Source organism: Vulpes lagopus, chromosome 19, assembly GCF_018345385.1.
Source record: "Vulpes lagopus strain Blue_001 chromosome 19, ASM1834538v1, whole genome shotgun sequence".
In the NCBI taxonomy this organism is placed as follows: Eukaryota; Metazoa; Chordata; class Mammalia; order Carnivora; family Canidae; genus Vulpes; species Vulpes lagopus.
In genome coordinates, this window is record NC_054842.1 from 10015045 (window position 1) to 10041505 (window position 26461).

General features: G+C 41.3%; 1 protein-coding gene and 1 long non-coding RNA gene across 5 annotated transcripts in view; one reads left to right on the forward strand and one right to left on the reverse strand.

Annotated features, from left to right (window-relative positions):
- LOC121478813 (myosin VIIA and Rab interacting protein) overlaps positions 1–26461 on the forward strand; it is a 364253-nt gene that overhangs the window by 312769 nt on the left and 25023 nt on the right. For all 4 annotated transcript variants that reach the window (XM_041734163.1, XM_041734162.1, XM_041734165.1 and 1 more), the window contains exon 11: positions 4721–4960. In XM_041734163.1, the coding sequence (XP_041590097.1) occupies positions 4721–4960 (240 nt within the window). The remainder of the gene's footprint in view (positions 1–4720; positions 4961–26461) is intronic.
- LOC121478815 lies at positions 618–21360 on the reverse strand. Its single transcript, XR_005984589.1, has 3 exons — positions 21163–21360; positions 12529–12579; positions 618–2191 (listed from the first exon to the last, which is right to left on the reverse strand). It is a non-coding gene; the product is annotated as an uncharacterized LOC121478815 (long non-coding RNA).

The window sequence follows — 26461 nt, forward strand, 5'->3', positions numbered from 1 at the left end:
CCCTCAAATGACCTGGCAGATGAAAGACAGACAGGCTTTGTGAAAAAGAGTTTCTAGGACTGGGGTTGCTCAGTCTAGAAGACGTTGACATGGCTCCCTTCAAACATGTGGAGAATTTTGATAAGGGTGATGGGGAGGCGTAATAGGAGAAAAATTGCTTTAAATTAAAGTAGGCAGGATTTCAGGGTGCATAAAGACAGATCACAAGGGTGAATGAAGGTAAAGACAGTCAGTCCTCTAAGGAAATCTGAAGGTATCCATCTCCAGAAAGCTTCTACAAAAAGTATCCTCTCACTCATTTAAACTTGCATTTGAAAGAAGAGATTAAGTCCTTTGCCTGTTGGGTTCTGTCCCTACTCTGTGGTTTTGCCATCTTCCTCTTGTAATGAGAATAGTTTAATCTGGAGCATCTGGCCTTGTCTTGGAAGCATGGAAAGAGCTTGGCCTTCAGGGTCAAGCTGTCTTCAGCTCAGCCCCACATTGGTCACATGACCTTAGACAGCCTACTCTACCCCAGCCCCCTTGTGGATACAGAGCAAACTAGGTGGCCACTTGAATGAGATCCCGAGTGTCCTAGTACTCACCGACTAATGTGCTCGGCCATGAGAACTGTCCAGTCCTGACCCCCACTCTCACCTCCCCATCACCTCCATTTATGTCTGTCTCTGTATTTCTCAAACTTGAGAAGTCAAATTCCTCAGGAATTGTTCAGAGGATATCTGGTTCAAAACATAAGATCCGTGGAGATCAAGTTGGCAATACTCAGTCCCCTGGTAACTCAGAAGGTGCCTTCTTTTTTAATTAATCAGTGAAATGAAAACCAAAACTTAAAAATTATTATAAATAAGAACTTGCAGACCACTGAGAATACATTAGCAGACTCTTGTTTAAGAAGCTGTACTACCTTAATCTTAATGAGTATTCCATCCCTAGGTGTTTAAAATATGCTTTCCTATTTAGCCAGGTCTCTGAGTTCCACATGCTGCATTGGTGGCATGCAAGGAAAAGGTGACATTTTGTCCTTCTGTAACATCTGTAACCTTCCTCCTCCACCTCCCACTCTATAGAGCTAACAGTGTAAACTAACCAATCCAGGAACACTTAGTCTTCTGTGATTTCAACTTCATCTCTTTAAAACTATCTTTCCTCTTCTGGATAAATAATCAGCCCTCCAGCCCCTCCACTGTCTCTCCACTTTTGCCATCTTGGGGATCCTGAAGGTAAGCCTCTAGTATCTTGGTAGCTGCAGGGCATTTGATTGCTGACCAGTGTCCTCTGGGTCCTTACAGGTGTCCTCAGTGATGGGGTCCCTGTTTACGAAGTCATTCCCACCCTGCTGGTATCCTAAGGCCTGAGAAACTGTGGTCTATTCCCTGTGTGTGGTCAGAACCCAGTACCTCTCCCTCAGGCCCCACCCTGGCTGTCATGCTAATCACCCCCAGGGACTTGGCTCTCCAGCCCCAAGGCAGTTCCTTCCTTCCCACCAGAGGAGCCACTGGTAAGCTCACCTTCCAGAACCACCAATGACCTTCTTTGAGCCCACTTCTGAATGCTCTCTGCACCCTATAGGAACCTGGAGCCCCTTGAGGCCTCCCTTTGAAACTACTCTTCAGGTTCTGATTCAACTCTGATATAGCTGACCCAAATTATTAGGAGCCAAAGGTTCAGAGACCACAGGCAGCCTGTAGGCTCCTTCTCCCTGGATCCTAACTGAGGAACAAGCAAAATCCAGTATCACATCTCCGTGTGTCAGATCCCGGTGTGTATGGCTACAGTGCTTATTGAACTCCAGGGCCATCATTTAGCATTAACACAATTCTCAACACTCAGATAAAACTTGATATATATCCTGATAACCTCTAGAACTTCATTTTTTAAGATTCTATTCAGCTGTCACCTATTCTTCTTTCTCTCCCAACAACATCCATCGATCAGCTAAGTGAGGATTCCTCCCTGAGTCTCATCAAATGCTCATGTGTCTGTGTTGTACATAGTATGTCAGGATGATGTCTCTCTACCACATGGTGAATGCTGCCAGAGCAGGAGGGTTGTCACTCCCACCTGTGAGCTCCAGTGGCCAGCACAAGCCCAGCACATAGTAGGCACTCAGTATAAGTTCGCTGAATGTGGACTGAATCACCATCCATCCAAGTCTTCAAAGGTTCTTTTGAGATAAAGAAATAGGCCAAAGCTAAAGAAAAGCAAATCGAGAGCTAAGATTAATTGATACTTCAGTGTGTTAAATCTGTTGAGTGGGCTGATAAGAGAAGGTTACTGAGTATGGATTTGTGGCCAGTTGCTGACTTCTGAGCTAGTTTGGCACACACCACATGGCAACAGTGAAACTACCTGTTAGACAAGCTCAACTCCTTAGGCTCCTCCTGAACCTTCTGCAGTCTGACCCAGCCCATTTTCTCCTTCCTCCCAAAGCCTCCCTCTCTCATTTCTGAGTCTGATTCTTCTAGCTACACCAAGCAGTCTCATGCACCTGGGGTCTTACTGGTCCTGCTGCTTCCTCATCAAAAATGCCTGATCCCACGTCTACATATTAAAATTTTCCTCATCTTTCAAGAATCTGTTCAGAGGCCATTCTTCCCATTGAGCTTCCCTATGCCAAAAGACAAAATAATCCTCCTTCTTAAGCACACTTGGAGCACTGGTCACCTCTCTTGAGGCCCTCATCACTGATTCTTGCTCAGGACCAGAAAAACCATCATTTCCAGTGGACTTTTTTTTTTAATCAACCCAGGGGCTCTTCTTTTTCACTTCTATGTCATCTGTTTCCTTCTACTCACCTGCTATAGACAGCTGCTTTCAGCATTTGTCCAGCCACAATGGTGTCAAGTAAATTTGGTGTACAAACATCATAAAGAATGAAAGAATCTGTTGCACATTTTTTTAGCAAAACAAATGGTCTAGATTCTTGCTGCAAAATATTATATGATGAAGCCCTTCCTGTTGAATGACTGACTGAATGAAAATACCATATTTCTTTTTGTCCTTATAAATACATTGTTTATGCATCAATTCTTGAGTTTGGGAAAATTTACTTTCAGACACTACCATCTGAAGATTCTTAGTCTGATACTTTAATTTTACAATCAACTTACTGCCATTGTTAGAGTCTAAAGAGTTGCTCTCCTTCTTTTTGAATTCATCTTCTGAGTCATCTAATAATTGTGAAATGTTGTTCTCCATCACTTTTCTTCTCTTTGCAAATATGAAAAATTTTGAATTCTCAACTGTATGCAATGAGCTAAAAGCAGACTCAAAATAGATGATGATTTATTGTGTTACTGAATCATCCCTCCAGGCAAATCCATTCTTCTCTTTTATTATTTTGGCTTCTTTTAGCATAATTGGGAATAATTGATGAGTAATAATGAAAGATAATTCCCAGGACAATGAAAGAGCAAAATATTTCAAAAGATAAGAAAAATAAGATCACAAAGATGCCATCATGTATCACAGATTTATGAAAGGGTCCAATGAACCCACATAGTTGATGATAAAATAGAATGAGTTTTATTTTATTTAAAAAAAATAAGCAAATTTGCTCTGTGTTCTTTGGGAACCCCTCAAGAAGAAATGAAAGCAATGAAATATTGAGCCTTATAAATAGATAGAGCAACTCAAAGAGGAAACTCAAAAACTAAAGTTGGGTGTAATTGACCCTGATCATATACTGAAGGGTATCTTGTTAAAATTTCATACATGTCTATCCAACGTAAGGCCAAGGACAGATTGAGAGTCACAATTGCCCTGTCTTCCTGAAGTTCTCCAGGCCTGGTCAGGGATCTACTCCTATAAGGAACTTAGGAGGTATTCACCAAATGGATTGTAGGAGCCGAAGGTATAATTATTAAGCTGCGACTGTAATTGTCAAGGGAAGGTGACACAGTATTGCTTACCTAAGTGGAAGAACCTGGCGCCATCTCAAAATCTTTGCCCTTAGCCTAGAATACTGTTCTTCCCTCCCTCTCCCTTTTGGCTGGGTAACTGCTACGCTTTGTATCACCACTTCCACTTTGGGTTTTTTTGTGTATTTTCTTTGTTTTTGTTTTTGTTTTAAGATTTTATTTATTTATTCATGAGAGAGAGGCAGAGACATAGGCAGAGGGAGAAGCAGGCTCCCTGCCAGGAGCCCGATGTGGAACTGGATCCCAGGACCCCAGGATCTCACCCTGGGCCGAGGGCAGACGTTCAATTGCTGAGGCACCCAGGCGTCCCACCACTTCCACTTTGAATATCACTTCCACAAGAAAGCTCTCCTTGACTTCCAACCCTGCCATTAGGTGCCCCTGAGGCGGGCTGTCAGAGCATCCTTCCCCACCCCTTCTCTCTTACCACCTAAGGTTTAGCATGTTGCCTCCACCAGGGGGCTGCCAAGCAGGCGTGTTCAGCCTCGTACCATCAGCACAGTGCTCCCCATGGTGGGCACTCAATAAGCATCTTGTGAGTGAAAAATGCTGAATGAATTCAAACATGTTTCTGAGTACAGATGCTCACCTGCCTGAGCCCTTTCAACAAAGTGTTAAGGTGCATGTAATTGAGAAAGCAAAAGTGAAAAGTAAAAGCCCACCTGTAGAGAAAGCAGATCGGGTAAGAGCTTGACTTTCCTGGACTATCCTTTCGTGGGGGGTGGTGGGGGAGGATTGGGAAACAAGCAATATGACTGGGGCAGAGGAGTCCTTGGCTCATAATGCTCACTTGCATTTAGGTGTCAGGTGATTTGTCAGAGACGGACATCGGCAGCGAGGCTCAGCACCCTCGGAGTGGTGTGACAGCCACAGAAGAGAAACTGAGAAACAGGCTGTACGAGTTAGCGATGAAAATGAGCGAGAAGGAAACTTCTTCAGGAGAAGATCAGGAGTCAGAGCCCAAGACAGAGTCTGAGAACCACAAGGAAAGTCTGTCCTCTGAAGACAACAGCCAGGGCGTTCAGGAAGAGCTGAAGAAGGTAAGCGCCATGAAGTCACCTGCAGGCAGCTCGGTTTGTGCAGCCAGTGTGCAGAGTAACTTCTATATTTGCACAGACTGTGTGGTCCAGGGGGTGGGCGGAGGGGGGCAGCTATCTCTCAAATGCCCATCCCGTGCACACAGGAGGGCCCCCAGAAACCCCTGTTGATTAGGACTGAGTGGTTCAGTGGGGAAGAGAGCCCTGTGGGTCCCAGGCCTCCTGAGACCTGTCCTCTCCTTCTGCTTCACAAGACAGCCCTTTACTTCCAAGTCTGTAATTAATGCTCACAGTCTCTCTCATTGGTAAAGGGCCGTGTTGCTTCCTGCCCCTGCCCTCTCCAGAGGAACTTTGCCTGTGGGTGGAGAGCACCTAGCCATCCCTCTTTTAGTCAACCGAGAAGCTTCAGACCATGGCCTTTGGGCTAAACATGGCCTTCTGCATGGTTTATGCCTGCACTCTGCAGGTTTGAGTTTGTCTTCGCCTCAAAATCATTTTCCAGACAAACCTACAGTCCCAAACTAACCCCCCCTCAAGTACTCAGGGACACTGCTAGGAAATCACAGAAGGAAGAGCCCCTGGCAGAAAGGAGGTTCCCAGGCAGTGCTCTACCCCCTGTTGATCCTTCCACAGCTTCCCAAAGCACATCCATTCTACACTTGGCCACTTTAGAGTCTGGATATCCCTGTTGCTTCCAATGGAAGAGAAAGAAGTTAATGTTTGTTGAGTGTCTCCAATGTACCCGGTGCTTTGCTTCTGTTAGTTAATTCATTTCATAAAAAAAACCCTGGAAGTACGTGCAGAGGCTTGTCTGAAAGGTACTTACCCCAGGCCCATGGCTAGTATCACAAATCTGCTTGGCCCCAAATCACAGGCTCATTCTCTTAGGATGAGCTGCCTCTTCTGTAACTTAGATAAGATCTTGCCTGGAAACATCTAGACTTCTTTGCACTTGTGGTCAGTGTTTTCCCTATTCTGAGAGTACATTATATAAGCTAACAAGGTACCAGTAGCCCACATGAATGGGAGAATGAGCCCCTTCTTCTGCTCAACAGCCAAGCCAGGATGCTACATGGGAAGAGCCAAGGCCAAGCCAGCAATGACTGCAGATAGTCAAGGGCAGGCCCAGAGGGAAGTGGAAGCCAACTTCCATGGCCAAGCCCCTGAGCCCTCCCAACAGCTCAGACTGCCTTTCACTCATTCCCATCCCACCCTCCATAACCACTGAGGTCTCATACCTCTCAATCTGTCAAGTCCTTTGCCCGTGGACAGTGCACACACTTGTCCCCTGGCACATCTGTGGACTAGAGCATGGAGCTTGACCTTCACAGGCAGCCCCTCCCTTGGATGTGGGCTCCAACCCATTACTTTTTCAATGGTAATGGGCTCTGCTCCTCTCTGTTACTTGAACCAATACCCTATTACAGTCACTTTTGTCTCCCAGAACTAAGAGCCAGATGGTAACTGAAGAATATCACGTTATTTCTTACAATGGTTCTGCATCCTACTGGCTCTGCTGCCTGATGGTCACAAGGCCCAACAGCTCCTGCTGTTCCAGCAGCATGCCAGGCCATGATGAGTCATGTACTCCCACCCCTTGTCAGCCTGCAGGCCTCACCTTCTGGAGGCACAGCCACCAATCTGCATTGTGCTCTCTTGGACAGAATGTTAACAGAGAAAGGAAGAGCCAGTGGGAGAAAATCTAAGGCAAGCCCCCCATTGTGCCCTGTGCCCTCAAGCTAAGCAAAAAATTAGGAGAGTTGCTTTTATTCAAGCTTCCAAGTGTGTCAGTTTCTCAAAATGTCTTTCCCCAGCCTACCATGAATCAGATATCATTTATTGTATGTAAAAATCCAGATAGCAAACCGAAAAAATAATTAACATATATTTTCCACATCAGGCATGTGTTACTCTGGGACAGGAAAACAGAAATAAGGCTCATATCTTCAATATTATGTAGAAGCAGAAGGATACAGAGATAGGTTTCAAGATTAAACTGAATTTGAAACGCAGCCGTACAATATTTACAGACTCTGTGAACTTTGGCTAGTCTGCTAACTCACTGCCAGTGCTCAGAACAAGCCAGGGTCATTCCTTGCCTGTCACTATACCCTGTACCCCAGCTACTTTCCCTGTCCCTCCAGGCCCTGCATGGCTACTCCAGTCCTTCCTCCACTCAGCAGCCTGAACTGCCCTGTAGCCCCTGACATAGCTCCCAGCGCTGCAACAGGCCCACACTGTCATGTTTTTCACTTGATCTCTGGGACCCAGCCCGGGGCCTCACTGTTGATTGGATAAACAAATCTTGGCCTCATCTGTAAAATGAGGATAATCCTACCCCCTGATAGAGTTGTGAGGTTAAATTTTATAGCATACGGTTTAGCACACAGCAGGAACTCAGCAAATACCATACCCCCTATAATGACCTTAAGGAAAATAAACTTCACTGCTGTGAGTTAACATCCATCTGCTGGTGCTGAAGGAACAGCTTAGTACCTATTTCGGGTCAACACCTGGCATGTCAAGCATAGGTCTATAACCACATCTGGGGTTTTGTCGTGCTATGTGGAATATAAGTGGGAAGACATTGCATGAGAATGCTCCACGCTCCCGTCTTCAGAATCAGAATAACTGTGACTGCCCCTGTGATCCAACCACAGTTAGTTTGTACAGCACACATGTGCACATACAACGCTTGCTCACGCACAGCATGGTTTGGAAGTGGAACTGGGCTCATGTAACTATTTCAGAGGTTGTCTGTGTTCCCCTAATCTCTTTACCATGGCAATGCCCACTGACTCAAAGTACAACTGCCTGAAGGCCCCTGATTCAGCAGGAGCTCCTCTTTTTGTACAGAAGGTAGGCTGGAAGTGAGAAAGAGAACATTGCCTGGGAGCAGCCCTAATTGCCTGGGAGCGGCCCTAACCAGTGACTGATGAGAAGAAAATTAAAACCCCAGCTATTTGGCCTCCATTGCCATGGTGACTCCGGAGCAGAGTTACACACTGACTTCCCCGAGTTCCCCAGCAAACTAAGCTCTAGGCACCCACGGTGATGAACAGTCCTCCTTGACTCCCTTCCCCCCCGCCCCTATTCCCCCTCCTCCACCAGTATTTCCTGTCACCTCCCAAATGAACTGAATCCCTATCTTGGGTCTGCTTCTGGGATAAACCAGACTAAGTAAGTAACCAAACAGGAGAAATGTAGAGTCCCGAGTTCAAAGTACTTCAGTATTGGATAGGCAGCAAGGAGATCCAGATGCCCAATTGGCTACTAATTACCTTTGCCTTACTGAGAGGAGCCTTGCCTTACACAGAGAGAGCTTTGCTCAACCATCACTGTCCCCCTGCCTCCACCACTGGCCCTGCTCTTCGGGAGCCAGAGCAGAGGAATGCACATGTTCCCATAGTCACATGACATAAGTAGCTGCTTAGTGTCCTTAGTATGGCAACCCATGTAGGAATTGGTGCTTCAGAATCCTGTCCAGCAGCAGAACCATTTTATAAACATGCTTTATCTTGACTGGAGTCAGCCCTTTGCTATAGGCAAACTTGTCCTATAGGTGACTCACTTTTTCTGAGGGTCAGGGGGATGGTCACTGCCATCTGAATTTTAACCAGTTGAAGAACAAGGTTGTAGAACTTGGGGGGCAAGCCCAGAAACATCTTGGGAACTGGATTCCCAAAGAGTCATTTTCTTCTTTAACTCATCTTATTCCATTAAACCTCAGGGGTCAATCCTTTAAACCGTGTGGTCCTTAGAGCCCAGAAGTGAGCACATACTCCTCCTCTACTGTTGGGCAGATGTCCATGCCAGTGGGTCTGGGAGAAAGTCCTGGCCAAAGCAGTTCTTAGAAGTGTCTGCTTCTAGGTATGCAAGGGCAGCATTCCTGAAAGAAGGAGCAAAAGGATGGCCTGGAACTCCTGGCCTAAGTTTAGAGACTACATTCAGGGGCTGGATCTCCTACAAGCCCCCTAATCTTTCCAGGCTTAGAGAGCAGTAGTCCACAAGGTCCCTTCTGGCTCATGGTTCTCTATATATAACTGATTAGATATATTTTTGTTTCCTGACATAAGTATCATTTATGACACTGTTTATATGACAAAAGGCGTCTCATGTACCAAGCTCCTGGAACATGAATGTTTGTTGAAGGTCCAAATTAGTAAATTCTTGCATTATAGTCAAATTTGTATAGCCAGGATCTTGAAAGCATTTATTTAAAATGGCTTTGTCTATTACTATTACAAGTAGCTGGATCATTGGGTTTTGCTTTCACAAGGGAGTCACAGTAGGTATCTCCCCTATGTATAATTCTGTGGAATGATTTTCATCAGAGTATTGAGACTTCTCTAAACTATTGAATGTCTTTCTCCCCCAAACAAAAGATGAATTTATGCATCTTGTCCTGGCTGCTCTCCACTTAGGAACATCAAGGGACAGGGAAACACAATCCTGGTCCGTGATCAAGGAAACAGATCTATTGACCATTCCAAAATCCCTAGAGCCTTGGGTTTCTGAAGTTTAGTGTGCTTATGGAAACCTTTTTGGTGATATCAATGTTAACATAAAGTCAACTCTATCCACATGTGTCTCACTCCGCACCATTCATATCAGGATTCGGTGTCTTTCATCCTGGGTCACATTCTATTTGAGAAGAGTGTTTTCATCTCTAGTTTGTGCTGGAGAAAATATAGTATTAGATACTGACTTGTATCCTACAAGTGACTGATCTCAGTAGGCCTATGCCTATTGAAGAATTAACACCTCTTTTCTAACTTTCCATTTAACTGTTGCCCTAGTGGGAAAAGAAGCTTTAGCTGTGCACTTAGAGCTACAGCTCTTATCCACAGTGCTTGAACTGGTGAGGAGGTTCCATACCCCTCAGGATGTCATTGGCATCACTCATTCCCTCAACCATGTGTGTATGGGGAGAGGCCTGCCTGCCTGGAAGAGAGTTCCACAGATACTCTCCTGGACTACTGGGGCTTCAGAAGAACATCATCTCCTCTAGATGGAAGATCAACTGAGCACTAGAGAAAGATTGTCCAGAACTCCAATGCAAGGATTCCTTAAAGCCTCTGTGAAATGCAGGTGTTAATCCGAAAGGCCAGGAAAAACTGATGTTGCCTCAGCCACAGCCATACAATGGGACATAGGACAGATGCAGTTTGAAAAGAAAAAGGCAGAGTTACTCTAGAAGGTTGCAAATAGAAAGGTCTAGAAAGGCAGTAATTCAGAGCTCGTGCCCCACAAAAGCCCAAAAGTTACATGCCCTGAGAAAATGGGACTATAGAAGGTAAGAGGGGAGAGAAGGCAAAGAACATATTATGTATCTGCAATTCTGTAGAATAAGCAGGATTGTGCTCTTGGAAAACATTTGGGTAGAGAGAATATAAAAACAAAAGAAAAAAAAGAAAGAAAGAGAGAGAGAGAGAGAGAGAAGGAGAGAAAAAGAAAGAAGAAAGAAAGAAAGAAAGAAAGAAAGAAAGAAAGAAAGAAAGAAAGAAAGAAAGAAGAAAGAAAGAACCAGTTTCATATACAAACATTGGTAAACTAAATGTTTCAGTATTAGGATCACATGCCTTTACAATTCAAACATTTATTCTGAGAATGCAAAAATGAAGTTAATAGCAGGACATTTCATCATTATAATAAATAGCTTAGTAAGTACTATTTTTTAAAAGCACAGGATAATCCCAGCTGATGCCAAAATGGCCCTTGGAAACATTGAACATATATTCCATTTAAAAAAAATCTCAATGAAATAGATAATTCTGATGACAGATACTCATCTCAAAGCACCTAACAGAGTTTTTCCTGAATGAGAACTCATTGTAAATTATCAAAAAAAAAATCTTGACCATCATAAGATCTTACTATTATCAAATAAGTACATGATGAGTTATGATTGCAAATGCTTTTATATAAATTTTTATTTTGTTAATAAAAATAGCAGGTACATACATTTGAAAAATAAGTATGTATGGTGTTAAGTCTTATTTTAAATTATCGGTGGATACTTCAATATTTGTAATGATTTTGTAAATAATGATTTTTGTAAATAATGATATTTATATCATTTACAAAATAAAAAATATTTTGTAAATAATGATATTTACTACTTTTAAAGAAGTAAATGAGCAAAACTGACTATACAACCCAGACAGAAGAAATTGGCAAAGTGATTAAAGAACTATTCTCAGAAAGAAGCTAGTCCCAGTGATCTTTGCCAATAAAATCCATCGGTCATTCATGGTAATAATGACTCCCACATTATTTAGCATTTAAAAAACTGAAGGTATTCAAAAAAATTGAAGGTATCCAAATTCACTTTATTTATTTAAAACTTGGTCTGAATCTGACCAAAAAATCACATGCCTCCAAAAATTTACTTACTATCTCACTGGTTAATAATAAAAAAAAACTTAATATGTTAACAAATTGTTTCCAACTGCCTATTAAAATACTAATTTACAGCGGTGCCCAGGTGACTTGGTCAGTTAGGGACAGGGAAACACAATCCTGGTCCATGATCAAGGAAACAGATCTATTGACCATTCCAAAATCCCTAGAGCCTTGGGTTCCTGAAGTTCAGTGTGCTATGGAAACCTTTTTGGTGATATCAATGTTAACATAAAGTCAACTCCCAGGGTCCTGGGATCAAGCCCTGAATCAGGCTCCCTGTTGAGCAGGAGGCCTGCTTCTCCCTCTTAATCTCCTTGCTTGGGCTCTCTGTCTCTCTTTCTCTCTCAAATGGATAAATAAAATCTTTAAAAAAAAAATACTAATTTCCAATGACCAAGTAGGATTTTATCTAGGAATGTAATAATCTCAACTTTAGGAAACCTATTAATATTTTTCATTATATTCACAGATTAAAGGGGGAAACATAATTATTTTGATAAATTCCTAGATTGATGTTTGACATATAGAGGAAATTAATAAGTATTCATAAATATTGAAAGAAGCATAGCTGATAAATAGGAAACTAAAAACTCAACAGTAATAGCTATTAGCTTTTTGAGACTTGCCATTCTCTTCGGGAATTTGATGAAAACTATGAAAATTGTAAAGAATGAAAATGATTTAGGGGTGCCTGGGTGGCTCAGTTGGTTGAGCATCTGACTATTGGTTTTGGCTTAGGTCATGATCTCAGGGTCGTTAGATTGAGCCTGTGTTGGGCTCTGCACTCAATGCAAAGTCTGCTTAGGATTCTCTCCTTCTCCTTCTCCCTCTGCCCCTACCCTGTTCATGCTCTCTCTAAAAAAATAGTAAATAGGCACTTGATGGGATGAGCACTAAGTGTTATACTATATGTTGGCAAATTGAACTTAAATTTTAAAATGTAAAACAAATAAAAGATAAAAATAATAATAAAAATGAATAAAGTCTTTTTAAAAAATGAAAATGATTCAGATAGACTCCCAGGAGGAATTTTACTTGCTTATGCATCAAGTAATAGGAATACAGACCCCAACCCCAGCTATGAACCCTGACATGGCCCTGAGCCAGCTCCAGCCCCCTTCAGCCATAGGAGCCCTTGGAGAACACTAATTTAGATGATTACCCACCTGCAAGAGGAATGTGGAAGCCCAGGAATCCATCAGAGAAATCCCAGCACACTGTTGGAATAAAAACAAATCCAAGACTGGACACATTGGAAAGGGTAAAAATAACAGTTTGGCTTAACCCATCTCACCCCACGCCCAGGGTGGCACAACTCAGTGCCTGTGATCTCTCCCACAGGGGAAAGTAAGAGCATATGAGTGAGCACCCAGCTTCCTCAGATGTGCAGAACACTACCAAAGAGATCTTATTGGTTGCCCCATTCAAAATACTGAGTCATAATCTACATGAGTAGGAGATGATGAGCAGGTATAAGAACAATAGCCAGGGCTCAGAATCTATCAAATGGACTCAGATCTTGTTAACTGCATCATGGACTCCATCTAGAGGCCCACCCACCACTGGGAGACTTCATCCACAGGTCCCCCCAGCTGGCCCACAGACACCCTCAGTGCTTTGTGTGCCTTACCCACACACATCCCCACCCCATGGCTGGCTCCCTGTGTGCACTTCCAGTGGCTATAGTGGGAGCAAGCTTTGGCAGATGGCTAGTAAGTATGCATACAAAACAGGACTGAATCTGTAAGCAAAGGAGAGGTCAGAAACTTGAGGGTAGCACTGCCCTTAGGAAAGCAAAAAGGAGGCTGTCAGCACTCAGCTTAGTGCTTTGCAGAATTAAGAGAAGGCATACAAGCTTACAAAATCTGCCTCAGGAGGGAGGAAGAAGTGTGGATCAGGAGTATCCATAGAAGGTCTGAGAAAGCCTCAGAATCCCTGGTTAAGCTGATGGAAGATATTTCTCTCCTGAAGTCAGTCGGTACAAACTGGAAGAGGTGACTGTTATTTCAAATGCAAAGACAATAAAGACTTAAAGGAACATGAAAAATCAAGGAAACATGACACCACCAAAGGATCAGAATAATTTGTCAGTAACTGATCCCCAAAAACATGGAGATTTCTGATTTACCTGATGAAAAATTCAAAACAGCTTTTTAAAGGAAACTCAATGAGCCATGAGAAAACACAGAAAGTCAATTCAACAAAATTAGGAAAATAGTGCATAAAACAAAATGAGAAGTTTAACAAAGAGGTAGAAATCATAAGAAGGAACCAAACAGAAATTCTGGAGCTGAAGAATACAATGAATGAAATGAAAGATGCAATAGAGAATACAAAGATCAGAATGGATCAAGCAGAAGGAAAAGCATGTGAAGTAGAAGACAGGACTTTGGAAATTATCCAGCCAGATGAAAACAAAGGAAAAAGAATGAAAAAGAGTGAAGAGAGCCTATGTGAACTCTGGGATACCATCAAGAGAAGCAATTTGTGAATTATTAGAGACCAAAGAGGAGAACAGAGAGATAGAAAAGGGGACAAAAAGCTTATTTTAAAACATAATGGTTGAGAACTTCCCAAATCTGAGGCAAGATTTGACCATCCAATTTCATGAAGCTTGTAAGTTCCCTAACAGGTTAAACTCAAAAATATTTTCTCCAAGACACATCACAATAAAACAAAAATGAAAAATAGAAAGAGAATCTTAAAAACAGCAAGAGGAAAGAAGCTTAGCACTTATAAGGGGATCTTCATAAGGCTATCAGAAGATTTCTCAGCAGAAACTGTACAGGCCGATACAGTGGAATGACATACTTAAAATGCTGGGAAAAAAAAAAAAAACCTGCCAACCAAGACTACTTTATCTGGCAAAGTTGTCTTTCAAAAATGTGGAGATAACCTCATCCATTTCCAGACAAACAAAGGCTGAGGGAATTAATCACCATTAGACCTGCCTTACAAGAAATGCTGAAAGTTCTTCATGCTAAAATGAAGATGCACTAATTAATAATATGAAGGCATAAAAATACACAGTACTCTAATAAGGTAAATGTATAGTCAAATTTAGTTTTGTATGCATTGAAGTCATTACCAGCATAACATATACTGCTATATCTATAAGATATTTTGTATAAGCCTTATGATACAAAGCAAACTCTATAGTAGATGCACAAAAATAAAGAGATGAGATTCAAAGCATACCACTATAGAAAATCATCAATTCACAAAGGAAAGGAGCAAGAGAGAAAGAAAGGAACAAGAGAAAAACAAAACAGACAGAAACCAATTAATAAGATACATTCATTAGTCTTTACCTGTGAATAGTTACTCTAAATGTAAATGGATTAAATTCACCAATCAAAAGACATAGACTGACTGAATGGATAAAAAAAACAAGACCCAATGAGACACTGCCTATAAGAGACTCACTTCAGCTTTAAAGACTCACTTTAGGCTCAAAGTGAAGGGATGGAAAAAAATATTCCATGAAAATGGAAACCAAAGGAAAATAAAGGTAGCTATAGTTATATCAGACAAAATAGACTTACTAAATGCTGTAATAAGAGGCAATGTCATTATAGAATGATAAAGGGGTCAATTCATCAAGAGTATATACAAATAATAAATATATATGCACCCAATATTGGAGCATCTAGATATATTAAGCAAATACAAACAGATCTGATAGGATATAAGCAACCATACAATAAGAACTGGAGACTTCAGTACTCCACTTTGAACGTGAATAAATCATCCAGACAGAAAATCAATAAGGAAATGTTTGACTTGAGCTATATTTTAGACCAAATATACCTAAGAGATATATATGGAACATTGCATCCAACACCAGCAGAATACACATTCTCCCAAGTTTACATGGAGCATTTTTTAGAACAGAACATATCATAGGTCACAAAGCAAGTCTTAACAAATTTAAGAAGGTTCATGTCATACTAAGTATCTTTTCCTACCACAGTGGTATAAAACTAAAAATCAATAATTGGAGGAAAACTGGAAAATTCACAACTATATGGTAATTATACAACACACTCCTAAAAAAAAAATCAGTGGGTCAAAAAAGAAATCAGGAGTGGCTTGGTCGGTGGCTTAGTCAGTGAAGCATCTGCTTTTGGCTCAGGTTGTAATCCCGGGGTCCTGGGATTGAGCCCTACATCAGGCTCCATGCTGGGCAAAGAGTCTGCTTCTCCCTCTCCCTTTGCGCCTCCTCACCCCTGCTTATGCTTTCTCTTGGTCTCTCTCAAATAAAATAAAATAAAATAAAATATTTAAAAATAAATAAATAAAAAGGGCAATAAAAAACCTTCAAACAAATGAAAATGGAAACAAAATACCACAACTTATGGGTTGCAGCAAAAACAATTCTAAGACAGAAGTTTATAGCGATAAATGCCTACATTATGAAAAAAAGAAAGATCTCAATAAACAACCCAACTCTACGCCTCAAGAAACTAGAAAAAAAAAGAACAAAGCCCAAAGTTAGCAGAAGAAAAGAAATAACAAGAAAAGAGCAGAAACAAATGAAATAAAGACCAGAAAAACAATAAAAAAGATCAATGAAACTAGAACTGGAATGGGGGAAAAAATAAAATTGACAAAACCTTAGCTAGACTAGGAAAAAGGAGAAAAGATTTAAATAAATAAAATCAGAAATGAAAGAGGAGACATTGCAACTAATATCACAAAGAGAATACTATGAAAAATTGTATGCCAACAAATTGGATAACCTAGAATAAATGGATAAATTCATAGAAATATACAACCTACCAAAACTGATCTTGAAGGAATAGAAAATCTGAATAGGCCAATAATGAATAATACTGAATCAGTAAACAAAAACCTCTCAGCACAGAAAAGCCCAGGACCAGATGGTATAGTGGTTCATTCTACCAAACACTTAAAGAATTAATGCCAATCCTTCTTAAACTCTTCCAAAAAGTTGAAGAGGAGGGAATACTCCCAAACTCACTTTATGAGGTCAGAATTACCCTTACATAAGGACACTATCAACTACAGGCCAATATCCCTAATGAATATAGATGCAAATATTCTCAACAAAATATCAGCAAACTGAATTCAACAACACATTAAAGAATCATACACCATGATCAAGTGGGATTTATCCCTAGGATGCAAAGATGGTTCAATATATACACATCAATAAATATAATATATTACATTAATATAATGAAGGAAAAATATAATTATGATCCTCTCAATAGATGCAGAAAAAGCATTTGACCAAATTCAACACCCTCTCATAATAAAAAAAAAAACTCCCAACAAATAGTGTATAGAAGGAACATACCTTAACAGAGATGTCAGAGATGTCAAATTGTGTATAGAAGGAACATACCTTAAAAGAGATGTCAGAGATGACAAGCCCACAGCTAACATCATACTCAGTGGTGAGAGACTGAAAACTTTTCCTCTTTTGCAAGAGTGCCCACTCTCACCATGCCTCTTCATCATAGACAGCAAGTCCTATCCAGAATATTCAGACAGGAAAAAGAAACAAAATGCATCCGATTTGGAAAGAAAGAAGTAAAATTGTCATTGTTTGCAGGAAATATAATTTTATATAGAGAAAATCCTGAAGACTCCACCCAAAAACTGTTAGAGCTAATCAACAAATATAGTAAATTTGTAGGGTACAAAATCAACATACAGAAATCAGTTGTGTTTTATACACTAACAAAGAAATATCTGTAAAATTTAAAAAATCCCATTCATATTAGCATAAAAATACAATAAAATACCTAGGAATACATTTAACCAAGGAAGTAAAATATCTGTACTCTGAAAATTATAAGACTTTGATGAAAAAAATTGAAGAAGACACAAACAAATGGGGAAACACCCCACATTCATGGATCAGAAAAATTAATGTTGTTAAAATGTTCATACTATCCAAATCCACCTCTAGAATCAGTGCAATTCCTATCAAAATTTTATCAAAATTCCAATGGCATTTTTCACAGAAATAGAAAAAAACAATCCTAAAATTTGTATGAAACCACATATGATTCCCAAATAGCCCAAGCAATCCTAAGAAAGAAGAACAAAGCTGGAGGCTTTGCACTTCCTGATTTCAAACTATGCTTCAAAGTCATAGATGTAGGGATCCCTGGGTGGCGCAGCAGTTTGGCGCCTGCCTTTGGCCCAGGGCGCGATCCTGGAGACCTGGGATCGAATCCCACATCGGGCTCCCGGTGCATGGAGCCTGCTTCTCCCTCTGCCTGTGTCTCTGCCTCTCTCTCTCTCTCTCTCTCTCTCTCTCTCTCTCTGACTATCATAAATAAATAAATTGAAAAAAAAATTAAAAAAAAAAACAAAACAAAGTCATAGATGTAAAAATAGTATGGTACTAGGATAAACAGAGACATATAGATCAATGAAACAGAATCAAGAGCCCAGAAATAAACCCTTATATATTCAGTTGGGAATACTTAATGGTAAAAGGATAATCTCTTCAATAATATGGGAGAACTGGATAATTTCATACAGAAGAATGAAACTGGACCCCTATCTTACACTACTCACAAAAATTAACTCAAAATGAGTTAAAGACTGAAACTCTAAAACTCCTCAATATATATAGGGGAAAATCTTCTCAACATTGGTATTGGCAATGATTTTTTGGATATGACACCAAAAGCACAAGTAACAAAATAATATGTGAAATGAATAAGTGGAACTTACATCAAGCTGAAAAGCTCCTGCATAGCAAAAAAAAAAAAAAAAAATCAGTGAAATGAAAAAGCAACCTACAGAATGAGAGAAAATACTTGCGAGCCATATATATGATAAGGGTTAATATCCAAAATATATAAGGACCTTCTACAATTCAATAGCAAAAAAGTAAACAACCTAATTTAAAAGTGGTAGAGGACCTCAATAGACATTTTTCCAAAGAAGACAAATAACCAATAGGTAGGTACATGAAAAGAATGCTTAATATCACTAATCCATCAAGGAAATGCAAATCAAAACCACAATGAGATATCACCCCACACCTGTTGGAATGGTTGCCACCAAAAAGATAAGGGAAAACAAGTGTTGGAAAGGATATGGAAAAAAGGGAACCCTTGTGTACACAGTTGGTGGGAATATACCAATGTACAGCCACTGGTAAACAATATGGGAGTTCAATTACCATATGGTCCAATAATATTCAGTAATATCTGAGCATATATCCAAAAGAAATGAAATCAGTATCTGGAAGAGATATCTACTCCTAACTTCATGGCAGCATTATCCAGTAACCAAGATATGGAAACAATCTAAATATCCATCTACAGATGAATGGGTAAAGAAGATGTGACATATATGTACAATGGAGTACTCAGCCATGAAGAATAAGGAAATCTTGCCATTTGTGACATGAAAGGACCTTGAGAGTGTTATGCTAAGTGAAATAAGTCAGAGAAAGACAAATACTATATGGTCTCATATGTAAAATCTAAAGAAGCTGGACCCATAGAAACAGAGAGTAGAATGGTGGTTGCCAGGGTCTGTGGGATGGATAAAATGAGGAAATGTTGGTCAAAGAATATAAACTTCCAATTATAAGATGAATAAGTTCTGGGGATCATACAGCATGGCGACTATAGCTATAACAACACTATATTATATACCTGAAAGTTGCTAAGTAAATAAATCTTAAATATGCTCCCTACACACCAAAAAAAAAAAAAAAGTGATTATATGAGATGATTGAGGTATTAACTAACCCTATTATGGTAATCCTTTCACAATATATGTGTATCAAATCATCATGTTATGCACCTTAAATTTATACAATACTGTGTCTTAATTATATCTCAATAAATTGGGGTGGGGGGAGATGTTGATTTTTCAAAAGCCATAAAATTAAAAAGCAAACAATCATTGGGAGGACATACTGCTTAAATATATGTTGGGCAAAGAATTACTTAGCCTCATAATGCTAATGGATAAAAAGGGCAATGCACATAAGCAGGTAATTCACCAGAAAAAAAAAAAAAAAGTAAATGGCCAATATGCATGTGAAAAAAAATATTTAACTTAAACTGCATTTCAACCATATTTAATTCAACATATAGCCTAGAACTTAGAGTATGGTTTGCACATTCATCTTTCCCGTTCAACAAATGTACAGTGAGACACTGGGAAGACAGCCATGAATGGGACAAAGTTCATCGTTTGTTTAGACGAGCAACAAAGATGCAAATTGACACGAGGAAATGTCACTTTGCCTAACCAATTGGATGATTAAAAGAACCATAACCAATGTTGGTAAGAGTTCAAGGACAGTCTAATGCTCATTAAACAGTAGGAGCAAATGTTAGCACCCTGGTAACTGGGTAACTCCTAGCAATCAAAGTGGGCATACCCTTTGATCCAGCAATTGTACTTTCCATCCTTTATCCTATGGAAAAACTGAACAAGCAGCACAGGGTATATCATTGCCATCCACCAAGCATTGCATTATTCTTGTAGGGAAACAATGACCTCAACGTCCAACAATAAGAGACTCTTGAGGAAATAGAGAGAATGAGGTCCAGAAAACAGATGAGGGCATCAGCAATGAAATAGCAGACAGATTTGGTCCAGATACAAGTAAGTGGGTAGATTTGATGTCGGGAAGTTGTAGAGGTTTTGTTTTATGTTCTGTATTCCACCCAGACACACCATCTGCTCTCTGACCTAGAAGGCAAGTCTGTCTTCCGATGGTGAAGGAGTAGTGGAATTGAAGTTTTTGAGATTGTAGAGAGGGTTTGAAATAGTTCTTGCATATTATGGGAAAGGAAACTATGTGGACAAATACAAAGGATCCCTGCACAGCAAGGAAGGCCTCCAAATAAGTGTACATTTACCTGAGACATAAAGAGCCTGCAAAAGACTACAGCAACCTTGAACACAAATAAATGCAAAGTAAAAATCCACTCTATTTGAAGAAAAGGTCTGTTAGTAGCAGATATATCCATAAATCCACATCGTTCGACATAATTACACAGTACAGCTCAAGTGTCAATTCTAGGATTTACATTAGAATTCCTCATAACAGGAGCTTCTAGTTTAGCCATTAATTTGCAATGAAATTTGCAGATGAATCTCAAACCAAGTTTGGGAGTTGGAGAGAGCAGATAAAATGGAAATAAATTCTATCCACAATAGAAACCAAAAAATATGACATTAAAACTTAAGAAAACTGCAATTCTCCAGGAAACCTAGCAGTCTGATAGAAGAAAAGATATCGTAAAGGTGAATTCTTCCCAAAATTAAGGTGGAAGCCTAAAGTAAGTCAAATCAAAATCTGAACCAGGCATTTTTTTAGCTTCTCAAAAGAAAGAAAATCTAATAGGAAAAAAGTCAAGAATAATTTAGAAACATTTACAAAAACTAAAATAGGAGTGAAGAGGATGCCTGTATTAAGATATTACAGTATGCTTTAAAGACACAGTAGTTAAATTTGTGAGAGAGTGATACAAGATATAATATAATAGCCCAGAAGTACCTGGAATATATTAAAATTTAACTCATGAGTTACTTCATGATTCCCACCTACCTCTCACCCCTAGTTGAAAAAGAAACTTCTTAATGGTGTTGGAACAAATATTCATAGATGTGTGCAGGCCAGACAGTACGTACAGGAGACAATAAAGACGTGCCAGCATCCCTTGTGAGAGGTGGCTGTACAAGCTCTGGAGAGTGAAATCCCTGTTCATTTGCCATTTATTCAACAAATAATTGTTGAACTATTCCAAGAGCTGCAATACAGCAGGGAAAAGAGAAAGAGTTACCTGCCTAGAAGACCTAGGAGACCTGGAAAGGTGTCTGGAGAGAAGTGACAAGGAGAACCTTTCATTCACCAAGATCATTCAGGCTCCCATGTGCCACCTCCTTTCCCAGCGAATGCGGAAGGTGGCTCCATGTCTCACTGGGCTTCTGAAGAAGCAAGCATGTTCCCAGGCAAATGCCAGTTACTGTCAGCAGTGGGCAAACATTTCCTTTAAAAAGAAAAAAATATATTTTATTTATTTATTCATGAGAGACACAGAGAGAGAGACAGAGACACAGGCAGAGGGAGAAGCAAGCTCCCTGTGGGGACCCGATGTGGGACTCGATCGATCCCTGGACCCCAGGATCATTACCTGAGCTGAAGGCAGACACTCAATCAGTATCGGGAACTGTTTCTCTGAGGAACAGCCAATCAGTATGCAAAAGCAAAAAATATTACCCCCTCTGCTGGGAAAGGAAGTCCTGCCTGCAGTACACCTACCAGGGCAGGTTTGGTCAAAGGTAACCACCCCCGCATCCCCCTCCTCTGTCATCCTCGCCCATCCAGAAGTGACTTTCACTAAGTGTCAGTGGCTGACACCAAACAAGAAAATGACCTCAGGAAAACATATAGACCAGGGAGTTTAATTCTGGAATGAAACTACAAATAGCACATTTTCAAAAATTCATTTCTGTCATCACCATTAAGATAGGAAATCTTATTTCTTTCATAAATAGCCCTGACCATCAAAACCTGGATGACTTAACAACCTAAACATTCCTCTAATCTCTGTTATGGTTCATAGTGTCATTTTATTACATATGTTCAAATGACACAATTCTGTGTCACCCTCTTTCATCAAGTCACTTCAGGGACAGGGGTCTGTTCATGGAGAATGTATTTCGATGGATTGTAGAGGCATCGTCAGAAGTGCCTTATGTTTTATGAGAGCTGAAACATATTTGCATTGAATTTTTCTAGCAGATTTCTGTCAACTATTTAAAAGGACATATGGAGTTTCTTTTCTTTCCTTTGAAAAGGGAAAAAAATACATGAAATCAGGGCATTTGGACAAATTTCCTTGCTCTCTCTGGTAGTTTGATGGAAGCGTTTCATAAAGCCAAGACAGCATCTGTAATATGAGACAGAAAAGTAAGGAGGAGACCGTGAAGTCTGGGCCACACTTAGAGCAGATTTCCTTATAAACCACATCCCTTTTCACTGAGTGTCCTTGGTGGCTCAGTCCTAAGCACGTTCAGTAGGACTCAAAACCAGAGTTCATCACTGGGGAGACCTCAAGCTCTATAGTGTGACTTGGTGGATGGTGTCGCCAAATCAAGGATCTCATTCAGATCAATGTCAACTGGTAGAAGCTGCGGAATGACCTGAGGGCTCCCCCATATGCGGCCCTTCTCTCGCTGACCTAGTGTTCACTGATCTGATTACTCAATACAATTCAATTCCACAATCACTTCCTACAAACCACTGGGTCCTAGGAATTATGTGTGGAGGAGATGGTGTGACAGGTGGGAAGGAGCGTGGGCTTTGAAGACCAAAGTGTCTGGGCTCAGATCCCAGCTCTGCATCTTCTTCATTGAGCCATGGTTTCTTCATCTCTAAAGAGGGAATTAAATCAACAACCATGTCAGGTTGTTGTGAGGGTTAAATGTAATAGAAGCCTGGAGCTCTAATGGCACCAGGTGGACCCACATTAGCTCTGAGTTGGCTGTCTTCTTTCTTCTTCTCTTCACTCCTAGAGAGATTTTGGGAGCAACGGTCAGCAGGGGAGAAGGTGGGGCACCATGCGACTTTTATGTAACTTGAGCTCCTTGAGGGGCTTTTCTACACTGCATGAGAACCACTCCCTGGCGTTAAAATAGATCCTTAGAAGAGCCCTGGGAAAGTCCTTCCTTGGGTTATCTGGGATGTCCGGCGGTCTCTCATTAGCCCCCTGAAGAACGTTCATTTGTCACAACGCTGAAAGGAGAACTGGAGGGTCCCACACTTTTACCATATTCTCCTTTTTACCCAACTATGAAGGTTGTGTCTCAGAAGACTTGATAGCAGAAAGATAGATTCAAAAGAAAGACTACATGGATAACCTGGAGCTTATTCCATCCTGGCCATTGGTAATCATAGTCTCTTGGGTTGTCAGAAAGAGCTTTGAAATATTATATTTTCCCTTATTCCGAGAGTCCAGTGAACCCTTCTTGCTCTGCTGGCGTTGAAACCTTACTGGCATCTATTTGTGCCAGCTCACTGGGTTCACTAAGCTCACCCGGCTAGGATTACAGCCCATCCTGCTGTCTCCCTACCCACTCTGCAGCCACAGGATGCTCTCAGCTCTCTTTCCAGAAAACTACTCTTCATCCTTGGGCTCCCTGGCAGCTGCCCCACCGCAGGCCCCGGTGACCTTGAATTCCAGCCGCAGTAGTAGTTTCCAACACTTTTCTCTGCCTTGAATTCTCCCCAGCCCTAAATCTGTTCCTCCTCTGGAAGTCAGAACGGGCTTCCTAAAGCTTAAGCCTCTCACTGGGCATGTGAGGAACCTAAGCCTCAAAATCGGGCAGATCTGGGTGCAGAGCCTCAGAGCAAACCCATCCCTGAGGCTCAGCTCCTCGTTTGTGAGATGTGATCATAGTACATGCATCAGAGGGCCAAGAGAGTCAGGGAGGCAAGGCCAATAAAGTGCTCATCCCAGAACCTGGCACCCAGGAGGTGCTCCGGAAATGCCAGCTCTTGAGAACAACAGCAACAAGAGCCTTCTGTGGCACCTGATAGCTGGGAGCATAAAACTCAAACTCCTGAGGCTGGTGTTCAGGCCACTGCCCCATCTCCCTTCTCCAGTTTGTCATCCTCAGCAAATCCCAGGCTACAGTGCTGGTCTCCATGTCGCCACACCTCCAAGACTGCTGTCCAGAGGATCCTCCTCATCTTCACTGTTCCTTACTTCTTTCTTGTGCTTTTGGACCAACCCCAAAGTCATGTACTGCTGGGGTCCCCGCAGATCTGCAGCCTATTGCTCACAGTGCAGGGTAGAGCCTGTCTTCTGCTACCTGCTCTTGGTCGCTATGACCCTCTCCCCTCTCTGCTCTCTGAGGACAGGGACCGTGGCTCACACCCCTATGTCCCCGGCAGGGCCCTGGCACAGAGTAGACTCTTCCAGAAGGCTTGCATTAAATTAGTGATAATGGAAAATAGCAGGTGATGTTTGAGGGCCTGATTCGTTCAGTTTCCCAACTAGGCAATGACATCCCTTGTTTTTATTAAATATCAGTACACATGGTTCACTCTACTCCCAAAGGGGAATACAGGGTCCAGGGTATGTGTGTGTGGGCCTGGTGGGGGGGGGGACAGTCTGAGTGTCGATGTCAGATTGCCTGCTGCTGTTTCTTAGGACAGACCATTCTATGTTTAGATACTACATTCTCCTTTTTTGATGTCAAGTTACCCCTTCTTTATGAATTATGGTGGTGGTCAGCAATACTAGATCATAGTGGCTTTTTTTCTCTTTTTTAAAATATTCTGAGTTGGCAAGAAAAAAAAAACTGGGAAATGAAGAGCAGCAAAGTTTAACTTTTTTCCATAAAGAACAGTAAGAAGCATTCTTCAAAACACCAGGTAGCCAAGGAAAGATGTTTCGAGAGCATGGTATATAATGGAAGCCATCTAAGTCACAGGGCCATTAGCAGTAACAGATACGCCTAGAGGCAGTGGGGCAGGGCGGGGAGGCATTGTTCAGGAGGGGCCAACCCATACAGGCACTGTGGGGACACTTGAAACGTTCTGTCTAATTTAATTTCAAAAGCACTTTGAGCTAGATGGTGTTCTCTCTTTCACTTCACAGCGGATGCTCAGAGAAGTTAAATCATTTACCCAAAGTGTCACAGACAGTGTAACCAGAATTTACCAAGCCTCATGGTCTGGGGTGTGCAATGAGGAGGTCACATTAGCATCAGTGCTCAAAGGAAGCCACAAGACCACAGCACCCATACCCACTGTTTCCCTTCATCAGTTGTGAGAAGCTACAGAGGGTTTTCCCAAGTGCGCATTAACAGAACTCCTAGAGGGACCTGCTTGGGGCCTTCATGAATGTCTAGGGAGGACAGTGATGCCCCCAGAGGACAGGCCGCACTAGCACACTGCTGTCCACATGCCTTCTCACAGGGGGCTCTGGTGCAGCCACTTCAGAGCCAACTTATGACTTCCCTGTGCCCAAGCCCTTTTGCCCATATGGGCCCTTTCCTCTATAAAACACACTTACAGATCAGATTTCACAGCTGTGTTGGTATAAAGATTAATATATCAATATTATGTATTAAAACATGTTCCTGTTCTTTTTTATCTTCCAATTTTAAAAGAGATTAAAACATTTTTATAGGCTCCTAAAAGAATGATGATCCGTAGGCTCCATGCCTGCCGAGCCCAGTGGACAGGAGGCCCTTGGCAAGACCCTGCCAGAGTAAGAGTCCCCTCACCACTGCCCACTCCTGTTTCAGGGATTGACCCATGGGCCTCAAAGCATACTACCTGCTTCTGTATCTCACAAAAACCCTAGTGCCGATGTCCCTTCAGCTTTTACCTGTTTAGCTTTTCTACTCTTGTTAATAGGCGACAGAACATTTCCCAAGGTAGGGCTAGAAAAATTGCTCTTCTGCCCCAGATACCTGCACACATCATTTAACCTTCAAAGCTCTTTTTCCCCCACACTGTATTAAATGAGATCATACCAAGACTTATATCAAGTCAAATTAGTAGACACCCTAGGCCTCTGTCACAGCTCTGTTCATCACACACAGCCAGACATGGGATCTGTTTTGGCCTACCTGAGTCAGGCAGACGCATGCCTGCGCCTGGGGAGAGCCAAGGCTGGGATCAGCCCTCTGGCATCCAAAGCATTCCCCCTCTGTGAAGCCAGGCATTTCACGTGCTCCTGCTGTTCACATGTTGGCAAGCTTGGGATATTCTGGTAAGGAGCATTCCTGTCTATTCCAGCTTGAAATGAGTCTGCATTTCTTTGGCCAACACAAAGCTTTGATATGAATGATGATGCCAGAGAAAAATCTCAGGAGAGTTTGCAAGGATTGCTAATAAGCAAGTATACCTAGCATTTAGGATGGAAACTGTCTTTTCTTTAGAACTCTATAGACTCAGAATCTCCCCCTGGCAACACCTTGCATTCTACATGTCTTTGGGAAACTGTTTATAAGCAGGAGTAAATGGAAGAGGAGTGTGTTCTAGCAACATGTTTTATATGAAGAGGGAGTGCATGGGGACAGGATAGAGAAATCACTGATGCTGAAGCTGGAGAGGAGAGAGAC